Below are 19,835 nucleotides of genomic sequence, written 5' to 3' on the forward strand. Positions count from 1 at the left end.
TCGAGAGGAAACTGATTTTAACTTCACATTGTTGAGTAGTGTAATTTATAACAAGCCGTCATATTTTATAAACTGATCATATTGTAGCCTATACGTGAAATCAGAATCTGTAGCCTGTGGTTACATGTATATTAGTAGAGTGAAAAGAACAACATTTCAGTGGTGGAATGTAAATAAGTACATTTACTCAAGTGCTACAAATCTGATGTACTTGCATTTTCTTCTCATGCCACTTTACACTTCCACTCCACTACATTTCAGAGTGAAATATTGCTCTTTTTAACTCCCCTACTTTTATCTGACAGATTTAGTTACTTTACATTAAGATTTTGCATACAAAACATACAAAGAGCTAATAAAATATGAAGTTAAACTACCCAACAGTCTATACAAGTACAGCTGAAACAATTAGTCAATTAATTAATTGCTCGACAGAAAAATGTATTGGCAACTATTTTGATGATTGTTTAGTCATTTTTCATGCCAAAACATTTCATGGCTCCAGCTTCACATATGTGAGGATGTGCTGCTTTTTCTATTTAATTATTTTGAGGTTTGGACTGTTGGTTGGACAAAAAAAGCATTGTGAAGGTGTCACTTTGGACTTGTCACTTTAATTGTGACGGCATTTCTCATTTTCTGAGGTTTTACAAACCAAACAATCAATCGGTTAATAAAATAAAAAATTCATTAGTTGCAGTCCGATACAAAATAGACACATGATGATGCATGAGTAATAATAATCTAATGATATGATATGTAATATACAGTCACACTGGACATTTTTCTGCATTGAGTATTTTTATTAATAATAATAATAATAGTACATTTCTGATTATACTCACATACTTTTACTTGTAAGAGAGTATTCTTACAGTGTGGTATTAGTACTTTCACTTAAGTAGAGGATCTGAATCGCCCCCTAAAACTGTTTATGAGCTGCGTTTAGATGCAGCTGTAGAATGGCAATGGAGTTGTATGATTTCCTGTAGTCCTGAAGGCAGCATTAGCCTGACCTACGTCACAGCTGGTCCGCCCCATTAATAACATTGTGCGCGCGCTCCTGTAGAAAGACTTCGACCGAGTAACAGCGCGTTCCCGCAGCTGCACGGCGCTAATGTAGATAGTTTAGAAATCAGAAATCCCCCTGGGAATAAGTCCATGTTATTTCATACGTGTGGACGACGGACAGTAAAGCATTTGGAAAACATGGAGACGACCTTGGAGTATAAGTTTCACGACTTGTTGGAGGCATAAAAGCAGGTTCCGGTGGTGATGTTTTTTCTTGTCAGGAAGTTTGACGTATTCGGTTGAAGATTATTTCTTACTTTGTTTTGGTTGTGGAAAGTTGTGGAAAGTTGTGGACTACCGTTGGATACAGAAACCGCACGACAACTCTGTGAGTCTGTCGGTGGAAAAGACTGCGTTTCTGCTCGTTAAAAGTCCGTTTGGATCTCACATAAATACTCCAGGAACCGTAATTTAAGAGTCCGAAGATGTGCGAAGTCTAAACATCGATGGAGTTTATCCAATTTGGCCTCGCTTGACATAACAAATCGACTCTATGTGTATAATAAACGTGTGCAAGTAATATGTTTTTTGTTATTTCAATCAATGTTTGCTACAAGTCTCAACTCCACTGAATCAAATTCCCCTGTAGCCTACTTTTACTTACCTACAGGCCAGAGATAGGCCTTTATCTATTCTTATATGGTCATGTTTAGACATTCAAGTTGTAAAGCGATGCATTTATATGCAATGCAATCTGAAAAGTAACGATATCTCCTGCCTAGGCCACTTTGGACTCCAACCTGGCAACACAGGGAAGGAAAATATGCAAACTTAGCAGGAAGAGAGGCCATCAAAATCACGGAAATCGTACGGTCTTTTCCTCTGGCGAGCTGATACTCACAAATGGATTTCATAAGGTTATTATTACACCTTGTTTGGTAGTTTGTGTTCGTATTTAACACGGTTATGGGATGCTGCTCCCTGTCCTGCAAGCCTGAAAGCGTTGATATCTAGTGTGACCTCTGAAAATGTTTTGGAAATTTAAGTTTTCCAAAGATCCGAGGCTGCAGCGGAGCAGAAGTTTGTGTCTGGGCCACAGCTGGAGCAGTCTGATGTAGGCTTTTCCATCGGAACATTTTCTCTGTAAAACTCACATCTGTCTGATGTGACCGTGTTTGTTTTCACAACCTGGAAAGTATCCGTTTGTTTGAGTGCCTTAATTTTCCGTTGAAGAAGACGAGCCCCAGTTACCTGGGGGGGTCAGCCCCGCCATGGCGCCCCCGCACACACACGCACTCCCCGGTGTGTCGGTCTGACTGAGGGCACCAATGGACGTGAACAACCGCTGGACCTACTGCGTCATCTCTGTCGCGAGACACCGGTGACCTGAGTCAGCTGCAAGCGGGAGAAGTCCGGTCTTGTCCTGACCAAGGTCGTCAAGGCGACAGGTGAGGGTTGTGCACGTGTCAGCGATGACAGGTAGCCTAATTGATGAGTGAATTATGCTGCATTCAGGACATGTAGGGATAATTGTAACTACAAGGGTTCTGCCTGAAAACAAGGCTGTAGCCAAACTTTTTGAAATACTGGGGTCCCCTCAATGCCACCCAGGTACAAAAAGCAAAGTATGTTAAATTGTTTGTTGTTATTTAAAAAACGATTGAGGGTCCAAAAGTACTGGATTAAGTCTCTAAAAAGCATATAACCTGTAGTTGCTAAAGCCCCTGAATTCTCATAACAAATGCGGGGACACAACTTCATTGTCCTCTACTGCCATTCTTGAAGATGTCTTTTACATAACCTTTCTCATGAGAAACACTATAAAATGCATTTCATCTGGACTGTCAGGTAGTTACACCCTGTGTGATCACATTCCCTGACTTTATTTACCTGTATTTACACAAGGTCGGTTGGCTGAGCATGCAGTCTCTTTTACAGCATCACCCTGTTTACAGTTGCACAGAAAAATTGATGATTCAACAAAACAATCACAAACAGAGCAGAATAACAAGCAAGCGGAATACAGAAAAATGCAACCACAAGCTTGTATGGGTTTAAAGTGACCAATAAAGGAGATTTTTAGGTGTTACAGAACAGGAAGACTGGTACACCAACAGCAGTCCTTCTGGTACCCAAAGCATCATTGGACTGAGGTGCAGTAAGTCAGCCTAGGCACTAGAGTTTCAGAGCAACAAAGGGGATGTATAAGATGGCAATTCATTCTGAGACCACTAATAAAGAAATACCTACAATCAAGTAGAGAGCCATTTGTGGTCTAAAATCCTACGTATTTTGCTTTAAAATGTTTTTTGTCAAGTGTGAAAACGTTTTATCAGAACAACTGAAATCTATAGAAAACTTAGTGGCCCAATAAGCGGTTTTCCATACATTACAGGTATAATTGTATAATTGGCTGAAAGAGGAACAATCAGCACATCTGTGTTTACCAGATGATCACGACTGAAAATATCGGCCAGTTTGACAGCTGTGTTTACAAGCATTACTGATGTCAACAAACCTTCAACAGCACCAGAAAAAATATGAATAACTTAGATTTAGTTGTTGTTTAGTGTCACTCCATGCGCCAAATGAGCAAACAGATTTGCACAAGTTAGAATCTGTGCAGCCATTGCTTTTGTTGCTTTGTTTAAAAAAAAAAAGGAAGTGCCACAGTAGCACTAGACTGTGAACTGTTGGATGTGTGTGGATTGTTTTGTATTAATAGAAGAAGAGTATAATAAATGAAAAGATGGTGTCAATACCAATGGCTCAATGCTTCAGTACATGTTTAGATTTCTGACTTTTATAACTCGTTATCAAATCCATACTATCCCTTATAGGACAAAGTCTTCCAGCTTCTGAATACTACACACTACCTTTCACACCTCTGACTCACCAAAATCTCTGGATTTCTGACTGAAGGGGTTTAGTTTTTGCAGTATTTTGCATGGTGATATATTACCTCAGTGCTGTACTCTGTTCTCTGTTGGATGTACATATATAGATTACTCATCTATAATCTGAAAATGTGTCTCAAATGTGTGAACCACCTGCCACTATAACTGAAAGAGATGAGATAAAGGTGAGGGGAGACATAATGGAGTGTTCTGCAACATATTAGCCTCAGCCTATCACACTCACCCTGCTCTACCAGACTCAGATTATGATTTATGCCACAGTTATGGTGAGGTGTATACTGAAGCTCCAGGCTTTAAAGAGTCCCTCCACAAACCTGTGGTTCCACAAGACAGAGGGATCTCATTCTTGACTTCATGTGATACTGTCATGGTTTGTGATCGCCATCTTTCTCTTGACAAAAGATAGGTGGCTTTTACATATTGTAACCCTAACATGCAGAATAAGCAAAACTCAGACTGTGTATGCACCTTGAGATTGTACTAAAACATATTTTTTGAAATTTCAAATTGAATGTATCTGTATGTTTGTATTAAAATACTACAAAGGGCATTTGAAATTTAAGCCAAAGAAAGTGCTAGCGACGTTGCCCCGAACCCAAAACACATGTGCACCTGAAACAGGAGAGACATCAGGCCTGGGGATTTTGCTGTGAAGCACTGAGTCCAGATGCATCACTGGCCAGAGACAGTAAGAACTGTGGCTGGGAAAAACAGCCTCAGACTAAACACCTCTCAAAGCAGACAGAGAAGAGAGGGGGGAGGAAAATCCATGTAAATCCTGCTAGTCCTGGAAATGTGATACAAGGAAAATAAAGCAGGCACAGCTGACTGGATTGGTAGAGCGCAGCCTCCTTCTACATTGAATTCTCTGCATTCCGCTTGGGAGGTAATTAAAATCAGGAGAAGCAGGAGAGAGGAGAGGGTAGCTGGGGGAATGGACAGAGAGATTAGTTGTTGTTGTGTTGACTACAAGAGCCCCTTGAGGTGCACAATTCATAGCTTTTCTTTCCAGACCGAGCAGCTTAACTGTTCTCTTTGAGGAACGTTTTGTGTTCGGGAGATAATGGCTGAGTGTCCTGAAGTGACTGTACATTCATGCAACTGGTGGGGGAATTGCACAGCTCATAAACTCCATGTTATTTAGTATGGGATAAAATGTCATGAAGCATGAAGTTCAAAGGGTTGAAGGACAGAAGTCCTTGGCACCTACTCCATTGGCAGGGGAACATGAGAGTGGCGGAAGCTTGAAAGCAACGTGGCACCGCTCCGCTGACCACAGACGGACATGCCTGGCATTCCTGTGGGTGATTATTACCCAGAAGTCAATGAGTTGCCTCAGGTGCCGATGCTGCCCATTTCATACACCGAAACAGTTTCCCACCTCCTTCTGCATCCTTCTGACGGTGCAAAGTTTCCCTCAGAAAGACAGTTGTAACCTCGTCTGTAGGCTCCATCCTCATCCCGGTCTCTGTGCTGGGTTTTTTTTGTCACAGTTATATTGTAAATTGAGATAGTCCTTAATAATGTAGGATCTTCTCTTTATCAATCTTAGTTAACATTCATTCAGTCACAATGCTGCCAAATCAGTTTTATAGCACCAAGTTACTGTGCATAAAAATGATCCTAAGGAGTTCCACATAGTAAGAAATGTTTGAAAAAGAGAGTTGTGGTATCGGATCGAATTTGTTGTCAACAGATACCTGAGCTGAGGTACTGGAATCAGGAGAGAGAAAGTCAGATCTGTGGTAGAGATAGTTTATTTCAATCAAGTCTCTGATTTGATAGGTATGTGATCTTTTTGGTTTTGTTAAAAGTGGTAAGTCAGTCATATCTGCTTTACCAATATTCATCTGTCATCTACTGTAATTGTGAAAACTAAGTTTGTGTTTAAGAACCTCAAAGAACACAAGAGTCCTTTTGTGTTCTCCTTTGTTGAATGAGTTTAAATTCAGTAGTTTATTGGTACAAATTTGGGGGAAACCCTCTCCATTGAAGGAAATGCCTCAGTTTATAATGCTGTTGACGCCTTGAACAGGGCAGAAAATATTGCTCTGTTAACATCAACAATGGAGTTATAACACAGCTGAGTTCGGGTTTTGCAGAGAAGTTTGAAGCTGGTAGATATTAAAATGGCAGAAAACTCCCCATAAAAAACATTCTTCCCATACGAACTGTGCCAGACTGATCGCTGCCAGTGCAGCTTGAATTTCAGCCGTTTCCAATTGTCATTCTTTCTCATGGGCAAATCACACAACACACATTCTCACATGCACTGCACACGTTCTCATTCACTCAGGCCTTCAGTAAGAGAAATCTTTATGTCTGTCTTCTGCGGGTTCAGGTTACATTGTTACATGCCTGCAAGGAATTATGCAGAAGGGTTTGTGCTGTAAATGAAAATCAGGTTCTCTGTTTAGTGTCACGTTAAAACACTCTACCATGTAATTTAATTACCTAGATACCATATCATAAGGGTGCAGTACACCCACTTTGTCATGCCAGCCTTCAGGTTTCATACAGAAATTCCCTTTTTAATTATGGCTTCCTCATTTTAGTAATGTTTTACCACCGAGGTGATGTTTTGTGGGCTGAGGTACTTGCATACTGACAAGTTTAGTGAGACTGGCTGATAACCTTTGTCATATGTCATCTCCTGTCTGACTCCATGACTCATATCCTTCTGCTCTGTATCCAAGCAAAGGAATATTAACAAAAACAGTGCCAGCCTCAGTTATTACACGCCTTTTCTTATAACTAACTGATTTCTGTTTTTATCACTACAGGCTGTGGGTGGGTTGGTACAGCAGAGACAAGTTTCTGAAGACTGGTTTGTAGACCACGTACTCAAACATCGCCACAATGAGTAAGTCTTGTAAATTCTGATGTTAGACAGACATTTAGAGCATGGTTTCCTCACAGAGTGAGATAAAAGCAGACACACACACGCTCGCACCAAACACCATCCCTGAGGCCAAAGCCTGTGCGAGCTGCTGCTCCAGACACTGTCGGGTGAAGGATTGGTTTTCGACGTTGTGGAGATGGGGGTCTGGTTCTCTCCACTGCCCTGGGGCTGTGTGATGTCTGTCCAAGCTACACAAGGAGAATATTTTCTCTTCGTGCGCTAGTCCAGCCAAGGCAGTGCTTGCCCTGAGATCAAACATGGGAATAGGCATATCAAAAACACTGCAGTCCTTCCCTGCCTCTAATACCCTGTCACAGGATAGTCTCCATATGGCTGTAGTTAAAGATGGCTGACTAATTGTCTGCACACACCTTTTAGTACAGAACTAAGTGCAAGGGTGCTCATATCACGCTTTCTGTCATACATGCACACAGGCCACCCATTTTCCAATCCACACTCTAATTGTGTATTTTTTCCCGACCCATTATCCTCTTCAGACGAGAGGCAGGCTCTCCACTCTATAATGAAAGACCTGGTTGCCCTCCAGATGACGCGGCGCCAGCCTGTGTTGTCATATGACAGCGGCAAACCCAAGACACCGGCCCAGGCCAACAGACAGGTGCGGTATAGCTGCATCACCACAAAAAGAATATTTTGGAGGACTGCAAATGGTTTGGAAGCTCGAGCTTGTGTAAAGTTCTCCTTATAAACCCGGATTTAAACCCAGGAATGAGTGACAGGGTAATACCTTTGTTCTTATCCAGGCTTCACATTAGTCAGAATACTCTATTCAATCAAATAACCTTAGATTTCGTTGTGAGCTGTAGCTCAAACATCTTGGTCCCATGGGTAAACAAACAAACAAACATATGAACGTTTCGTGTAATTAGAGAGACTCTGAAACTCAAAGCTCCCAGGTTCCCAGGTTTAGTCTTGTTTCTTACAATATTTCCCCAAGCCCACACAGTTAGCTAATTTAGCATAGTGACAGATACATTCAAAGATGGCCACCCACCACTATGCTACTGATGCATCTGAAATGTATTAAATCCAGTTATTTTCAACTTCTTCTCCAAAAATATATTCTGCTCATGTGGAAAAGTAGCCAATAGCCCACCCACCCTCGCTTTCTACCCACAGCTGCAGACACAGAGTGTGTGGACAACTCATGTGCAGTGTAGTGTTTACTTAAAACCACAGATTGTCCCCCACCATTTTCCCACCCCAATAACATAGTTTGGACTTGTTATGAGTGGAAGTGGATTTTCACAAATGATGTAACAATGGAGGAGGTACAGTGAAAGGCAAACAATCTTTGTGTAAGTAAGTGGTGAAGACAGAGCGTATGAGAGTATGCAAGTCAGCCTTCATGTCTTTGGGGAAAATCTCATCTCTGACAGTGATGACGATCATTTAATTTTGTTAGGGTTGTACACATTACCATATATGTTACAAACATTAAATATCAGTTCAATCACTTTGGTGACTTCCTTTGTCCACTCTTTGACCTTCCTGTTTCTGTTGACTCTCAGGACGATGTCAGGATAAAGTTTGAGTTCTCAGGAGAGAGGAGGTGAGTTTTGGTTTCGGCTTTTTTACGTGTGCGTGTGTGTGTGTGTGTGTGTGTGTGTGTATAAACATTTTACATACATACGTGTTCATATCTATGAGCAAGTGAGAGAGCATAAACTCAACAGAGACATAAACACATTCACTCAGGCATGCCATTCTTGTCACATGTTCCAGTTCATGAGAAAGAGCACATCCCAGAGTCAAACACACACTCCAGCACTTCATTCAGACTGGTATGTGAGCTGGAGAGTGGAAGGGGAAAGGACTGTGGTTAGTCTGTGGCTGCATGCACAAACCACAAATATGCAAGGTGTACTTAGAGGAATCTGCACACACTAAAAACAGCAGCTTGTGTGGATTTTGCTTGTACGTGTGCCTGTAACTCAAAAGCAGTTTCCTTAGCAGTCTGTACAAATCTCTCATTATCTGTCTGATTTCTTGTTTTTTTTCATGTGTAGGATCCTGATGTTTGGACGACCTTTGCAGTTCGAGGAAATCCAGCAGAAAGTCAAGACTGTCTTTGGCCAGCAGCTGGACCTGCATTATATGAACAATGAGGTAAAGTGGAGACTCTGTATCACCACTCGTCTTTAATTTTTTTTCCAAAAGCCTTTGTATGCTTGTGAATCCTGGTATTTGTTTGTTCTAATATATTGTTGTGTGTGTGTGTACATGTTTGTCTTGTATCCGCAGTTGTCCATCCCTCTGCGAGGTCAGGATGATCTGGACAAAGCAATCGACCTGCTGGACCGAAGCTCTAACATGAAGAGCATCAAGATCCTGCTGCTCACTCAGGAGCACAGCAATGTGAGACACACACGCACACTGGGCGTGTATTTACAGTGTGCCATTGCACCACTGCCATTTCTTCACCATAGAGCCATGTTGTGAAAAGTAAAATTGCCTCATTACATTTACATCACACTAACTGGTTTGCTGATATGAAGCAACTGTTTAATCATGTGTTGAAGCCTTCTCTAAACCTCCTGCTCTCCCCTCCTCCTTCCAACTACAGGCCTCCTCTCCCTCCCACCACGCGCCGTGTAAGCAGGTGAGGATCAAGTCCTCCCAGTCCACTGGAGACGTTAGCTCGGTGTACCAATCCTCCGAGCCCAGGGGGCGCCACCTATCAACTGGTACATGTCTTCAGCTGTCATTCAAAGTTATTTCTAATCTTATCTGCAACAGGATGGTTCACACACTGATTCAGAGGGGACGCACTGTTTTATTTTTATATTCAGTTATGCAGAGTCATCGTGCCATTGCCACTTCTTTTTTACTACTTCGATTTCCCTGTCTGTTGCCTTCTCACTCTCTCTGGCTGTTCTTTCTCTGGCTTCCCCTTTTAGCAACGGGTCCTCTTCCTTTTCCTGTTCACCATCACTAGACGATGCCTGCTGGACAGCAGCCAATCAGATTACAGAATGCTATTAGTGGCCTGGTTTAGGATTTTCCCCCCTGTAGAGTGGCTGCAGGAGGGCTGGACAGCACCAGGCCATAGATACCAAAACCAGCTCTCAGATGTTGCTCCTTTCAGTCAGAATAGAGGCAATCGGTGCTTTCACTTGTTTTTTGTTTTTTGCTTTGTGGCACAGGAAGGAGAGAGGGCCTTGCTGAATATTTCTGTTTCTTTTGAATAAGTTGTGTCACATAAGTTACAGCATGGTAAATAAAAGTTAAATCTCAGCACAGATGAACAGGGCCTATTAGTTAAAAGAATTATGCAAAGTAGTTTTCCCAACAATATCAGGTATCAACTGATGTCCTCAAGGTATTGTTGCTGACATTTTTATGTACTTTTCAGTCCTCAGGCCTGTAAAGTCCAGATATTGTTTTAAATTCTTATTTTTCATATATCTAATGTTTCCTTAATGCTCATAACTGCTGCCTAATCCCAGGTTCTCAGAACACGGGACGTAGCTCGCCGCCTCCTGGCTACGTGCCTGAACGGCAGCAGAGGATCGCCCGCCAGGGTTCATACACCAGCATAAACAGTGAGGGGGAGTTCATCCCAGAGACCAGCGATCAGTGTGTGAGTCATCGCTTCACTATTAATGGGAAGAATCCACTTTAAAATAGAAATCATATGGACTGTTGAGATTTGATCACATAAACAACTCTTCCTCAAAGACCTTTTCTGATTTCTGAAGTTGTTTTATTCACATTTCCAGGGAGTTGGGTAGGATTGGTAAGCATTACTAAAAAGTTCAATTCATTTGGGAGTAAAATAAATATTGGGTTCATGCTCCCAAAGTTTTCAAATCTAAATTCTGTTTTAAGATGGATTTTTCTTTCCGAAGCACGTGTACACAAAGCACATGTGCAAAACACCCTTCGTTTTCCATTGTGCCCTGTACAGGTGCTGGATCCCTGGAGCAGTGCAGAAAACTCTGTCTCTGGAAGCTGTCAGTCTCTGGACAGCAACTCAGACAGGTAAGGAGGAAACTGCCTGCTCTTTTCAAAAGTAACATTGAAAATGAATTCTGCATGCCAGGAACTCACTACTCATGACATCTTTTATTATTTTTCCATTACATTTCCAGAATTGGTGTTTGCAGAATTGGAATAATTGTAACCTGTTTTATGTAAACACCCAAATACATCTGTCACTCTTCTTCCTTCCCTGTCCTCTCTCACAGCCCCTCACTGAGGAAGTCTCGCATGCACAGAGCCAAGAGTTACCCTGATAATCGTCAGGAGTGCTCAGGTAAGAGCAGCTACAAGAAAAGATCCCTCCAACCTTTAACTTTTGCAGTAACCATGGGGAAATGTTATGTTGAAGCAGCACACTCTCATCTTATGGGATAAAGTATTGTGACAGCCACCTCCAAACTTCTGTCAAACCATCAGGACACCATGGTGGAAGATTTCGATAGACTTTGGCTGCAAGTTGTGAGAGATGCATTAAAGTTTATGTTTACAGCAAACTGAATACTGCAACATCAATCACAAACATAAATACTAGTCTGTCCCAGGCTTTTCAAAAGCTGAGGGTACAACATTACTGATTTGATAAAGAAATGTACTCTTGATAGACATGTTGTGCCTGATGGTGACCTCCGAGTTCATACACAAGTAGTGTGAACCAGCTGAAAACATGAACAGTAAGTAAGTTCATATCTGCTGTGTTCTTCATAAGTATAAGCCACAAGGGAGAGTAATAAAGTAGCTCACGTGAATGTTGTGTGACTCTGTGCAACTGAGCTAAACTGTGGTTGAATTACAGAGTAATTCTGCTGACCTTTGACCTTTGGATATTTGCTTTCAGACAGGGAGAACCATGTGTATGACAGGGTAGCAGGGAAAGGAGGCACTTATCCTCGTAGGTACCATGTGTCCCTGCATCATAAGGACCACAGTGAAGGTAAGACGATTAGTAACTTATCTGCATTTATCAACTATGCGCCTGGTTTCTTACGCTTTCTCTTTGTACTATTTCTTCCGTTAATCTCTCCTGTTCATCATGTGATATTTAACCTCAGCCAGCCTCTTTCCTGCTCTCCTTCAGGCCGTCGAACATTTCCGCGGATTCGTCGCCCCCAGGGGAACCTGTTCACACTGGTGCCCTCACGCCGGTCGCTCAACGGCAGCGAGGAGAGTCTGGGCAGCTGGCAACTGGTCGACGCTCAGGGCAGGCTCCGTCCCCAAGATCGTTCTGTTGCACATAAGTGTGAGTGTTGATTTAGAGGAACTCTAAATACAATGTCCTTTTGAAAATGCACTTCACTTGTTAGGATGACATGAATTGTTAGGAGATGAATAGATGATACATTGCAGGGTTTAAGGGCTAATACCTATAGTTTATTTTTTTTCAATCGAAGCTGCTGAAAATGGGTTTCCACCAGAATTTACTTTTATCAGGATGAAAAAACCTTGGAAGCAGGGGGACACTGTTAGCTTGTAAGGAAAATAATGCTTTTGCAATTCTGTAAAGGCATTAGACTGTCTCATGTTGTATTTTTATGTAAAACAAATTAACAGCTGAGTGTGTGTTTTGGGGGTTTTTTCAGCGCCCAGCGCTCCGGTGACGTGGCGGCGGGGGAAACTTCTGGGCCAGGGAGCGTTTGGTCGGGTTTACCTGTGTTATGATGTGGATACTGGGAGGGAGCTGGCTGCCAAGCAAGTCCAGTTTGATCCTGAGAGTCCTGAGACCAGCAAGGTGAGAGGATAGTTAAACTTTTCATGTTTTCACAGAGACAGAATGCTTGGTTGTTTTGTGCCTTCCTCTTTTTTCTTTCTGGTGCTGTTGAGAAATTTTCCACTGTTGCTTATGGCATGTTACGTCTTGTTACTGCTACATTTATGAAAGATATTTTTTACTTTGCTGACTTTGCTGATTTTGCACTTACATTTAGACATTTTTGCTACCTCTGGTTGCACTTTAAAGATCTTCTGTTTTTGTCAGGAAATTGTGTAATTTCCTCCTTATTTTTACAATGTAACCCATGAATGGTAACATTACAGTCTGTTACAGTCAAAATACATAATACAGTTATAATTATTACATAATTTGGCCATTATGCTGGAACGTAGGCAGTTTGCATAAGGGAGTGAGCATTTAATTAATGAATCTTAAAAATCATAAAAATCAATTAAAAACATATCTACTTTTGTTTTGAGGTCTTTGGTCAGGAGTTAAGCCACAAAAACGTTATTTTATCCCCTGACACAGAAATAAAATAATCAATCTGAAGGAAAGAAATTCAGTCACTCAAGAAGTGGAATGTATTGAAGAGGTTTTCTCTCCTTCCACAACCCCCCTCTTCCCCATTTTAATGTCTTTTCCTGTCTTCCACAGAGAAAACATGCACTGTCACTTCCTGTATCTGAAAGGAGCCGAGTGTCATGGGGGGAGCGGTGGTGGTGAGGGGTGATGGGTCAGCATTGCCTTGGCCTCCCATCACCCCTTCACACCCCCACCCCTCAGCTTGTGGCAGATGTGAATCAGTTGTTTCTATTAAACCGGCTTCTGTGTTGGGACTTACAGATTACTTTGTGCGTCTCTGACTTCCCTCTCTCTCTCTGTCTGTCTCTCTCTTTCTGTCTCTCTCTCTGTTGTGGCCTCATTTTCTGAAGTAAACACAGGAACTTCTTTTGGGGAACTGTGCTATTGACTTTCATTTACTCTCTGCTTTAGGTTTCACTTTTGGCAGACTTCATATGCAGTAATAAATCACTGTTTGTCATCCCTGTGTTTATGGGTACATTTGTTTGTCATCAGTGGTAACACAGAGGTATGACAGAGCCTGCGGATATCCAAAAAAGGCATTTTGTTTGCAAATGAAAACAGTAAATCAACAAAGATGCATTGTTCAGAAATGACAGCTTGTTTAATTCGGGCGGCCGTTGGAATCTTCAGTGTGTTATTTCCCTACATGTCATTGTTGCTTTACAGGAGGTCAGCGCTTTGGAGTGTGAAATCCAGTTGCTGAAAAATCTGCATCACGAGCGCATCGTTCAGTACTACGGCTGTCTGAGGGACCACAATGAGAAGACCCTCACTATTTTCATGGAGTACATGCCGGGGGTGAGTCCCATCAACATTAATGTCACAGCTGCAACCTGGGCTCAGAATAATGGCTGGTTTCACAAGTCGAACCCTAGAAATCAATTCCGTAAGCTCAGTGTTTGGGTTCAGTCTAATTGCATCTAATGGTATGATGCAAGGCAATTCTAATTTAAACTCAGTAACTAAGCCATTCACATACCAGCATGAAATAAAGGAAAGCAAACAAACATTCAGTCTGCATGACTTTTTGAATTGATATTAAGTTGGTGATATAAATCATTTTAGGAAAGTGGTGGGCATTTCAACCGCAGAAACCTTTCCAGGAACCTTTTTAGGAACTAAGGAACTTAGTTTTGGGTCATAGTTGTGTCGCCAACTTCCTGATAAGTCTAAAAACAGTAAATCATAAAACAGTGGAAGAAGAAGTTATGTGCTAAAACAGAAAAAGAAGCAGAAAAAACACTCAGCACTGACGCTGTGCAGTCAGCCAGTAGTCAGCTAGTTTTTCTCAGGTCCTGGGGTCCACAATTGACTAATTGTAGAGCATATCATCGCTGCTTTCTTTAAATTTTACTTTTTGAGTTTAGTTCTTGAGACTCTTTAGTTTCTGGGACTATTTGGTGAAAAAGGCCCATTACATTGTCCATGCTTTGTACGCATCACATCTTTCAGGTGCCAGATTTTAGCATGGCTCATTCACTCCCTATGTTCCTGGCTTAGACCTGCGGTGATGGGGCACATTGGAGGTCTTAAACCCTGGATGTGTTCAGTCTGCGTGTTGTCATACTGGTGTCTTTCGGCTACAGAGTTTAAAGCACATGCTTTCTTCCTATCAGGGTTCAGTTAAAGACCAGCTAAAGGCCTACGGGGCGCTGACAGAAAATGTGACCCGGAAGTACACAAGACAGATCCTGGAGGGGATGTCCTATCTGCACAGCAACATGATCGTACACAGGGACATCAAAGGTAGAGAGCTTGAGTATTTTACTGTTTAGACTCAAGATAAATGTTTAGACAGTGTTTTCATATATAGATGTTTGTGTTTCACAGCATGTGGAAGGTGACAGGTGAGATAAAATATTTACATGTTTCATGTCAACTCTCAGGTGCCAACATCCTGCGGGATTCAGCAGGAAATGTGAAGCTCGGAGATTTTGGTGCCAGCAAGAGGCTGCAGACCATCTGCATGTCTGGCACCGGCATCCGATCTGTGACCGGCACCCCCTACTGGATGAGCCCAGAAGTGATCAGTGGAGAGGGCTACGGCAGGAAGGCTGATGTCTGGTAAGACCAGGAAATACACAGCAGTGTAGTTTAAAGTTTGATCCTAGTTTATCAAGAAAGTGTTTTTAGGGATTGATGTCTTGAGCTGAATAACTTTTAGTTGAGAAGGTTTCTAAATTGAAATTATTGCAAGTAGCATCTAAATTCTGAATCTAAATTCTGTTTTTGCCTTCTTTAGCAAACTCAGAGGTTGTTTGTTAATAAGATTCCAACATCTCAGTAGTGTATTAATACATACTGACATGTGGTTTGAGTGACTGGAGGAATGCATGCCTTAATCACTTTGTAGAAGATTCTTTTGTCAGCTAGGACACTAAATAATCGAGAAAAGAGCATTTAAATGGATTCCTTTAGACGTATATTCTTGAATCTTATTGGGATTTAGAAGAATCTACTGTAACTACTCTGATAATCTTGTGTCACAAACAATGGATCATATTTTGCTTTAAGGGAATATAGCTGCTAATACTTCTCGAGCAAAACACATGTATGTGACTGACAAACATACACATACACACAAACGGAGACATCATGGCTTTTTACATCAGAAGTACACGCAACAATTTGATGGAAATTATGACAAAATTGGTGTTTTTTACCAACTGCTTTGCAAGACATCTCTGAAGAAAAATAGTTTAGTTTGACATGGGGACCAAGGTTACGTACATGTACTGACAGGGTAGAAATACTTTCATTCAACCAGATCATTTCGAGTGGGATCCCAAATCAAAAGGGGCTGACAGGATGAGACATGTGAATGTAAATAAAGGGAAAACAATGTCTTACTCTTAAAGTGGCGCAATCTCTGGGCTCTCAATGGGAAAACAGTTTAATAAAGTGAGGAGCCTGCTGTATGTAGCCCAGTTCTTACCACACTCCCACACACAGAGCAGACAACATTCCCTTATGCAATCTGATTGGGTGGTGACCTACCAGGCAAGTGATGTGATTGGATGTAGGCCAGTCAGACAGGTCGTAACAGAGGTTGGTATGTTCCAGGTTCTCAGTCCAGGCTGGAGGGGGAGTAATGCTCCCAGGAGGGCTTGTACCTCCCAAACAGGTGGAGGAGGCCCTCTGCAGCCAGCGTGTGTGAAAGTTTACATTCAAAACATTCCTTTAAAGCTTTAGTGTCAAGCAGCTGTAACATTATTGTGGTATTTGTTTCAGCTTGTTATGTGACCTCACTGCAGATTAAACTAAAAACAATCATGTATTCCTTTTACAGGAGCCTTGGATGTACGGTGGTGGAGATGCTGACAGAAAAGCCTCCATGGGCTGAATATGAGGCCATGGCAGCCATATTCAAGATCGCCACTCAGCCCACCAACCCACTGCTGCCCTCGCACACCTCTGACCAGGCACGGGACTTCATGAGCTGCATTTTTGTGGAGGCCAAACACAGGCCCAGCGCTGAGGAGCTGCTCAGACATCCCTTCTCCCAGATTCTGTGCTGAAACCTGCCTGGTTTCCAAACTTTAACCACAGAGTAGCACAGTAGCCTCAGCAGTATCTGTAGCTTCCTTGAAACCCGTCCATGGCAGAAATCCGGACAAGGAACTGGTCTAGAAGTCAGTGTTAAACCCACGAGCCTCTGCCACTGTTCATGTGCTTCAAGAAGATTTTGTGTCCTCTCACACAAATCCAAATAACAGACAGTCTGACAACAGCAGTCAACAAAGCCTTGAAAACCAATGCCAGTACATGCTCTTACAAGAGTCACCACCAGGGGGAAACAAAACACAGATTCAGTATCTGGTGGGCTGCTGATCCTTCTCAGATACAAACACGCACACACTCCAAATGATGCACTCCAAAGGCGACATCATTCAAGTCATGCACCAGTTGTGTCTTCATAAAGTATCCTCTTCTGTGTTTACATTCACTTGTTGGGCAGTTATGAGAAATGCTAGGAAGCCCTACAGTTAAACATTTAGCTGAGCATCGTTTCAAAGCTGCAGCAGGCCTAAAGCTCAAGTTTGCCCAGCGGATGTTGAACACCACTGGTGCACAACAGTGTTAATTGGACAGGATTGTTCTCTTTTCTTCCACCTTATCTTTGTCTTGTTTTAAACAAAGAAAACTATAACTCTGTTAAAAGCTATTTAAGCTATTTTCCTTTAAAATAACTCTTGTTCTACATTTCGCCTCAGTGTGACTTATCCTTCTACCTGCCAGCGTCCTCTTGTAGCTCTTCAGTATCACAGGTGTTCTCAGCCGACAAAGTGGCAAAAAGAAACAGATAAAATATTATGCTATGGAAATGATATCAATTATATGTGAACGTGAAGCAAACAGTGCTTTTATGGTTTTAAAATACAAACTAAAGGCCTTAATTTGAAAGTGATTTCCGTTGCCTTTGCCTAAGACATGTGTGTCTGGCCCAAACATCCCTGACTGAGAAGCCTTAGCTTAAAAATCAATTTTAAATCAGATGCACTTTTATGTAAAATGAATGTTGTGGGGTTTTTGTTCTCTTTACCAAATTTTATTTTGTTTTTTGTTTTTTTACTTCAAATGTGAAAATAGTTTTCTTTGTATTTATATCCCCATGTCCATTCCAATTAGATTTTATAAGCAAATATATATGTATAAATATATTTTTTATATTTAGATTGTGTCAAATCTGATGATACTTTGAGGACTTTGTGTCCTTCAAAGTAAATCATTAAAAGCAGCTGGTTTTGCAGACATTACAGAATTGGGGTTTATAAATGAAAAATGGGTGGAAAACGAACTCTGGCTGCCTGGTTCTTGTTCCAGCTCAAAAAAAAACTTTCCACACATCCTGAGCTATACATTTAGAACACAGTATTACCTGACAGGTTACGGAAACTGCATCATTTGGCTTTAAAGGCTTTAACTGCTGGGAGTATATTTTGTGATCGTTAATGAAATGTAATTAAAGGGTGTGTGTGTGAGCCAAAGACGAGCAGGACTGGAGCCAGCGCTGGATTTCAGAGTTCGCTTTTCAACCCAGACGACGACTTTGTTTATCCCAGGGTTCAGACAAGGAGTCCAGTATTTAATGATTTTCTGGGCAAAGGGTTTGCTGCTGCCTTAACGCTAATATGAGAACTTTCTATGGGGCCGCTACAGGCTAAAGGCAGCTAAAATATGTTCAGTGCTGAAAAGACAATGAGATAAAGAACCCTGTGGTAAGCAAATGAATACAAACTAGTTGTTTAGAGATCTATATATGTAAATGTATGATTATGTATCATGACAGGACTTGCAGTGCAAAGTCTAATGTATCAAATTTATTTTACAGCAAGAAAAGAAATGTATGTTTAATGACAGTGTTTTATATATATATATATATATATATATATATATATATATATATATATATATATATAATCTCATGCCCTCTCTCCAAAACAAATAAATTGTTTGTAAAAGTTGTGGCAGATTGTGTCTTCCAGACTCAGTGAGTCCAGTAAAGGAAAGCACACAGGAGACTGAGCTCATTGTTGGCAGTAAGAAGCTACTTGATTAATGCACTCGCTTTTCCTCTCCCTCTCTCTGTCCCCCGTTTTGTCTTTTCCTCTATTTCTGCTCTTTTTCTCATCTCATGAGGAAAAACAGGAGGCAGACACAGGAAGGAGAGATTTCTACGACCGTGTCTGGCTGTGAGATGAGAAAACAGACTGTATCGAACAAAAGGCCTTTTTCTTGAATTGGCACGGCACAGAGATGCATTGCTTTTGACAGGTTCGGTTTTTATTGCCTTTATGAATTGATTCATTCTAGTGTGCCCTCTTTTTATTTCACAGTACACAAGGAAAGGTTCAAGACTTATAACGTGGTTACAGTGGATAATATGAGTATAGAGGGTAAACAAAAAGGTCACTTTTGTAGTATTTTTCTGTTTATTTTCACGATAAGGATAGAGGAGCTGCACTGGTCAGCACCCTCTTTGTTTTCTCATACATGGATGGAAAGGTTTATTTTCTCCAAATGAATCATATCCACTCTACCTACTAAAAGACTTATTGGAAAGCAGCATTAGATTGTCAAAGAAAATACAGACAACATGCCAGAGGAGGACAATTACAAAAGTCTACTTTTATAATGTCTCTTATATTGAGCCAGAACAGAGGAAGCTGGTAGCTGTTTAACATTCAAGGCCATTGTGAACGCCTTTGTCTTCCTCTGCTTCCCTCTTACTCTTTAACCCTTAGATATTATATGTCAAAAAGAGCAGGATTTGTTCAAATTGCTTTATTGCTTTTATTGGGTTTGTGTTAAACATGAAATATCAGCTGCCTCAGTGTGGAATATGATTTTTGTGGCATGGTTCAGTCTGTCTCTCAGTCCACCACTTTGGTCCAGACTGAAATATCTAAAAAAAACTATAGCACGGATTTATATGCAATTTGGTACAGACATTCTCAGTCCTCAGAGGATAAATCCTACTGAGGTTGGTGATCCTCTAGTGCCACCAGAAGGTTGACATTTATGGTTCACGAGTGAGATTTCTCAAATAATACTGGATAGATTGCCATGCAATTTGGTACACACATTTATGTTCCCCTCAGGATGAATCGTAATCACTTTGATGATCCCTTCAGTTTTCCCTCTAGCGCCATCATCAGGTCAAAATTTGAATTTTTCCAATACTTTGGTTTTTGACCAAATA

The 19,835-nt window shown here is 41.3% G+C and overlaps 1 protein-coding gene across 2 annotated transcripts; it reads left to right on the top strand.

Annotated features, from left to right (window-relative positions):
* Window positions 1-2,344: 2,344 nt before the first annotated feature.
* Window positions 2,345-18,528, top strand: map3k3 (mitogen-activated protein kinase kinase kinase 3). Of its 2 annotated transcripts, XM_070922647.1 has the most exons (17): window positions 2,345-2,459; window positions 6,713-6,792; window positions 7,329-7,450; window positions 8,364-8,404; window positions 8,862-8,961; window positions 9,097-9,210; window positions 9,419-9,539; window positions 10,302-10,435; window positions 10,763-10,836; window positions 11,043-11,110; window positions 11,672-11,767; window positions 11,912-12,073; window positions 12,414-12,562; window positions 13,799-13,930; window positions 14,749-14,878; window positions 15,019-15,196; window positions 16,422-18,528. In XM_070922647.1, exons 2-17 carry the CDS (start codon window positions 6,789-6,791, stop codon window positions 16,648-16,650), a joined length of 1,854 nt encoding a protein of 617 aa, XP_070778748.1. In that variant the 5' UTR covers window positions 2,345-2,459; window positions 6,713-6,788; the 3' UTR covers window positions 16,651-18,528. The 2 variants fall into 2 exon arrangements, with proteins under 2 accessions (XP_070778748.1, XP_070778747.1); XM_070922646.1 differs by having other exon boundaries at window positions 11,672-12,073.
* The last annotated feature ends 1,307 nt before the right edge of the window (window positions 18,529-19,835 follow it).

This window comes from Enoplosus armatus, chromosome 17 (assembly GCF_043641665.1).
Source record: "Enoplosus armatus isolate fEnoArm2 chromosome 17, fEnoArm2.hap1, whole genome shotgun sequence".
In the NCBI taxonomy this organism is placed as follows: Eukaryota; Metazoa; Chordata; class Actinopteri; order Centrarchiformes; family Enoplosidae; genus Enoplosus; species Enoplosus armatus.

What these genes read in the sequence shown, in the direction of transcription:
- map3k3 (XM_070922646.1), top strand. An exon ending in TCACTCAGGAGCACAGCAAT is followed by an intron (nt 9,211 to 9,418) that starts GTGAGACACACA and finishes TTCCAACTACAG; the next exon opens with GCCTCCTCTCCCTCCCACCA. An exon ending in CAGAGACCAGCGATCAGTGT is followed by an intron (nt 10,436 to 10,762) that starts GTGAGTCATCGC and finishes TGCCCTGTACAG; the next exon opens with GTGCTGGATCCCTGGAGCAG.